This window comes from Oratosquilla oratoria, chromosome 6 (genome assembly GCF_046742065.1).
Source record: "Oratosquilla oratoria isolate Oo_2021 chromosome 6, ASM4674206v1, whole genome shotgun sequence".
NCBI lineage: Eukaryota > Metazoa > Arthropoda > Malacostraca > Stomatopoda > Squillidae > Oratosquilla > Oratosquilla oratoria.
Genome location: NC_134782.1, coordinates 79,720,906 through 79,726,905, shown reverse-complemented (window position 1 = coordinate 79,726,905; position 6,000 = coordinate 79,720,906). Strand labels below are relative to the sequence as shown.

The following is a 6,000-nucleotide window of genomic DNA, read 5'->3' as shown; positions in this document are numbered from 1 at the left end:
GATCACTGAAGATAATGGAATGTCCCTTGGAAGAATCCGAGACAATGGAGAACCTCTCGAGAGTTGACTTGAAGACGTTGGAGTACGCACTCACTCCATATGCGTGCGTGTGCGCACGTGCACGCCGGACCTCTTAGGGTTGGCAAATTATGCATGTATGCATATATGTGCATATTTTATTTTATGTTACATTATGAAGACCTTGGGGAATACGCCTAAGCTACAGGAACTGTCGCTGTTTCCTCCCTGGCCGTGTTGCCTCTAGTGAAGAGATATACGACGTACCAGTTTGTTGTAGTGGGGCCACGTCCTGCCATAGAATGGTGTGGGAGATGTGTCTTCAATTTCTTGTAGGAAAGCATCCAGCCGTCTTTTGAATATTTCCACTGTGCAGGATGTGGTGTTCTTCAGGTAGTTGGGGAGACTATTGAAGAGCTTGGGGTCCGCTCTGGTGAAGGAGTTTGATCGCAGAGATATGGTGCTCCTGGCCCTGCTGGCGATTCCTTCAACATAGCAAGATTTCCCTTTCGTCCATTCTTGGCTCAGTGTCACTCCAATATTGGGGACGTGACCCTCCAACATTTTCCACGTATAAATTATCTGGTATCGTTCTCTACGCCATTAGAGTGAAAAGAATTTGAGGTGCTTGAGTCTCTCCCACTGGTTCATGCCTTTTACACATTCAATCTTGCTGGTGAAGGTTCTTTGGGCATTCTCAAGTTTCTCTATCTCCCCTAAACTGTCTGGGTTCTACAATTGGCAGTAGTATTCAAGTTTGGGTAGTACCAGAGCTTTCCACGATGTAATCATGCGATCCTCGTTTCCTGGTGTAAATGTTCTGAGGAGCCATCCTGATAATTTTCTAGCACTGTCAGCAATGTTGTCAATGTGTATGGTAATTTTGCCATCTCGATTCAGCATCACTTGGTTTCGTTGAATTTCATGTTGTCAACAGCCCAGATGTATACGTTTTCAAGGTCCTGGGGGAAGTTGGTGTTTTCCCTCCTCTTATTCCTTTGATGACTGGTGTCATCTGCGAACGAGGATATCTAGGAGGGTTCAACTGTGCTGTCGATGTCATTGATGAGTATTAGGAACAGGAATGGGCACAGCACGGAGCCCTGTGGTGCGCCATTTATCACTGAAGACAGTTCCGAAGCTGTCCCGTTGATTGTTACTCGTTGCTGTCTGTCATTAAGGAGGCTGAGCAACCATAGACCCAACTTGCCTGTTACTCCCAAGGCCTTCAGCTTGTGCTGTAGGATGATATGATCCACTTTATCGAGGGCCTTAACAAAATCAAGGTAGACAACATCAACACCACTACCTTTTTCCATGAAAGACCTATATATGTATGTATGTATGTATGTATGCATGCATGTATGTATGTATGTATGTATGTATGTATGTATGTATGTATGTATGTATGTATGCATGTATATATATGTATGCATGTATGTATGTATGTATGTATATATGTATGTATATATGTATGTATGTATGTATGTATGTATGTATGTATGTATGCGTGTACGTATATATATGTTAAACGCCTAAAACCTTCAGACAGGACCTAAATGCTAGTAGGAAGTTTCTTTCAGTTAAGTTTAATTCAGATATATTCAGACAACCCAGTACAAGGTGACTGGCTTAGTTACAGCTCAGATTTCTCCCCTTCCCTGTTGTTTTACCATATAATTACTTATATCTACTGTTAATCATTATCATCTTAGAATGTGTTTACCCTTGAACAATCAGTTTTTCGTCTTAGAAAATTATTTTGGGAACAGTTACAATTACCAATGATACTGGAACCCTACTACCGAATAACACCGACTGGCGGTAGCCACAACAACAATAGATTTTCTTAATAACAGAGAAAAAATAATGGATTATATGGGCTTAATTCGTACTTTGCTGAGGAGGTTCCATAGCTACTGTATGGAACCGCATAGCAACATAAATGGAAAGGTATGGTTTCTATTTTTTTTAATGGTATATTATAATGGACTTACCAAATTTACAAGTGAGTCTTAACATATTCACTATGGTAATATTTCCTCTGCTGAATGAAATCGTCTATAGAACGAATTACTATTGTAAAGGGGTTAGACGATAAAATATATACCAAAGTACAAAAAGAGTATGTATTTATAGTGTAAGTATAATTTTCATAACGGAAAATGTACAGTACAATGGGTGAAGGAATAAATATATTCATATACATGTATATATATATATATATTGTTATGACTCAGGCTGGAAAGATACTTGTAAGGGCATACCGAGTGCCAAAGCCACAACAAAGTTGGAATGGGGTCATGAAAACGCATCAGACTATTGGTATGACGAAAGACAGAGGACAGTATTAACCATTTGATATTTCAGTATAAAATATAATCAGACAATAAACTTAACAAAATAATATTAATAATATTAATCCTAACACATAATACATACAAAATAAGTGGGGAATAATATATGTAGATATAGAGCGGGTAAGACTGAAACCTGGCACGTCGAATCGTCCAAGCGATAAATCTTACAATCAGAGGAAGCGGAGCTGGCAGCTAGTTAGAGGCGAGTCTACTGAGTTTTGGAAATGCCTGGCTTATATAGTAGGTCCAGGCAGTGATTGACTGAGGACGGTTGTTTAGGCCGAACTGCCACACTATCGCTTTGCTGCGGAGCGACCCAAGTGGGGGAGGAGGAGAAAGCTGACTGCTTGTTCCTTCGAACAGATGGCGAAATGGGAGGATAGTGGTAGTTGGAAGGGTGTCATTCGGGTGAATGGGTATCTTAACACCCGGATGGGATATCGTGACAGTTCCCCCACCAAAGACCTCCGAAGGGGAACACGAAGGAGGTTAGCTGACTGGAGCACGGGAGAGAGTCTCTAATATGATGTTGTCAGGCTCTTTTATATGGTGAATGGTGAATATCTATATGGTACTCTTGTAAGGTTAGAGCCCAACGAAGAATCTTCGATTCTCCAACTTGGCTTTCTGAATGAAAGCGAGAGGGTTATGGTCGGTGAATATCTTGATGGGCGCCGCTGATAATTATAATTGGAGGTAACACCGGAACTTCTTGACTGCCAGGACGAGGCATAAGGCTTCCTTCTCTATGGTGGAGTAGCTCTCTTGATGTTTGTTGAGCTTTGCTGAGAAGAAGGGCACAGGATGGAGAATGGTGGAGGTAGGATCAGATTGTAGCAACACTGCCCCCACTCCAACTCCACTGGCATCTATTTGCAGGTGGAATGGTAAGTCGTAATTAGGAATCTTGAGCACCTGTTCGGAAGTCAAGAATTATTTTATGTTCTCGAAAGATGTCTGGCAGGATGGGAACCACTGGAAGGGTTTGGCGGAGCTGGTTAGGTCGGTAAGGGGAGCCGCAACGGTGGAGAAGTTTTTGCAGAAGCGGCGATAATATCCGGACATCCCAAGGAAACTCATCACCTCCTTCCTTGTCCTTGGTGTAGGGAAGGCTAGGATTGCTTCTACGTTGGCTTTCTTGGGCCACATCGAAGCACTACCGACGGTGTGGCCTAGATAAGCCACTGTCTCTCGAGGAAAAACGGACTTCTGCAAGTTGATCACCAAGCCCGCCTCCTTCAGACGATGGAATAGACCATCTAGTCGGGCCAAGTGGTCTTCCCATTGTCAGCTACCACCACCATATCGTCGAGATACGCTCCTACTCCAGGTAGACCTTGGATGGCAACATCAATTAACCTCTGGAAAGTAGCAGGGGCATTAGTGAGTTCAAAGGCCATCACTCAGTATTGGTACAGACCAAAAGGGGTTACGAAGGAAGAGATGGCTTTTGCTTCTTGGGTTAAGGCTACTTGATAGTAGCCTTTTGATATATCTATTGTAGATATGAAAGGGGTATCACCTATCATGTCTAGTAACTGTTCAAGGGGTAAGCATCCCGGACGGTGACATTATTTATATTACGATAGTCGGTATACATACGAAATTAATTGTCTTCCTTTGGTATCAAAAGGCAGGGTGAGGCCCAAGGGGAAAGGCTATGTTCTACCAAACCATGATCTAGAAGATACTGGACTTCTTATCTAAGGATTTCAGTCTTTTCGGAGTTTAGGGAACTTGATTTGGGTCTTTTAACTGAATGTCATGTTGGAAAATATTGCATAAGCCTGGGTGGTCTAGGGTAATTTCTGGAAACAGTTTTATGACACTGATTAATTGAGTTTTTTTACTTGGGTGAAGCCCAGAGAGATACTCATCCAGATGGTGCAATGTTTCTATACTGGACAAGGCACTGTTGGGCAGGGGAAAATCTATAGTGGGGGTGCCTTCGTCCTTTTCCGGCAATGTTACAGGATTCACAATAGATATGGGCATGGTCCTGGTACCCTCCTCTGGTGGTCTGAAAAGGTAACGTTTTATAACATTTATGTGTACCAGCTGCTTTTTTTTTTTTTTTTTTTTTTTTTTGTCAGGAGTTTCAATTATACAATTTAAAGGTCCTTGTTTCTAGAATCTTATATGGACCAAAGAATTTCTTATGAAAAGGGTTAGTTGATATAGGGAGAAAGGCTAACACCATATCTTTTACCTTGAAAGTTTTTACTTTGGATGTTCTATCATACTCCAACTTACTTCTTTTCTGGAACTAGGAAAAATGGGCCTTGGACAAGGTTCTCACCTCCTGTAATTTACTTCTCAAATTCTGGACATATGTATGAGCATTCGTTTACTTCTGATTAAATTTAAACCATTGTTCTTTGAATAAGGTCAAGGGTCCCCTTAAGGATCGCCCGTATAATAATTCAAAGGGTGAGAACCCCATGGCCTCATGGTTAGCATCTCTGATAGAGAAGAGAATCCAATCGAGATTAAAGTCCCAAGTGGATCCTGTATCTAGGCAATATTTGCGCAGCATGGCTTTCAGCGATTGATGGTACCTTTCCACACAACACTGAGATTGCGGGTGGTAAGCGGAAGATGTAACATGCTCTATCCCTAACTCCGTAAGGACCTGGTTGAAAAGAGAACTGGTAAAACTGGTTCCTTGACCAGATTGAATTTGTCGAGGGATTGATTAAGAGGAAATGCCTCCGGGTAACGGGTAGCCACATCGACAACAGTTAACATGTATTTATTACCCTTCTTTGATACAGGTAATGGTCCCAAGCAATATATTAATATTTTATCAAAGGGTTCCTCACTGATGGGAATGGGTTTAAGTGGGGCTTTAGGATTTTTTTTTTTATTTGGCTTACCCGCCGCCTGGCAGGCATGACAGTTCCTGATAAAGTTAGAGATGTCTTTCCGCATTTCCGGCCAGAAAAAATGATCAAGTACCTTGAGGTATGTTTTCCTCATTCCTAAATGTCCTGCGAAACCATCATGAGCTAATTTCAATACACTACTGACTGAGCGAGGAAGCTTAATTTCGTGTTTTTCTGCCCATATCTGTAGCTTATTATAGGCAGGGGGTCTGTATACTCTCATCAAGATACCATCTTGAAAATAGAAGCAAGGGGTGGTGTCTATGTCTGCTTTGGTTGTGGCTATGTATAGTAAGTAGGAGGGTGTATCATCCTTTTGTTGAGCCTGGATGAGTTCATCCTTGGTTAGGGTTTTATTGATTAAATCCTCCTTACCAAAGGACGGAGGAGAGGTGGGCAGTAGTTGTCACTAAGGTCAGGTCAACTGGGTAGCTGCTTCATATAGTGATATGGCGAATGGTTGTGTTAAAGTGTTCAGCGCTGATGAGGTACGATCTCTACTTAGTAGAATTGAAGCCTTGGAAGGTGCTGTAAAGTGCCTTAAAGAGGAGAATCGAGTTCTCCGCTCGAAGGCTCAAAATACGGAAGACAAATCAAGTTTGGAGCCTGTATGGATAACGGTGAAAAATAAGACGCGGAAAGATGGGAAAAAGTCCTCACCGGACCCGCTCGATTGCAGGAACTCGTTTCCAGCTCTCGAGGGTCTACAGGAAGAAGAAACAAAGGAAATTCAAGAG

General features: G+C 42.1%; 1 protein-coding gene across 1 annotated transcript in view; it reads right to left on the bottom strand.

The window, feature by feature from the left end:
* Window positions 1-2,211: 2,211 nt before the first annotated feature.
* LOC143026643 (progestin and adipoQ receptor family member 4) overlaps window positions 2,212-6,000 on the bottom strand; it is a 409,086-nt gene continuing 405,297 nt past the window's right edge. Inside the window, exon 4 of the mRNA XM_076187393.1 lies at window positions 2,212-3,739. Coding sequence (XP_076043508.1) covers window positions 3,638-3,739 — 102 coding nt within the window. The 3' untranslated portion in view covers window positions 2,212-3,637. The remainder of the gene's footprint in view (window positions 3,740-6,000) is intronic.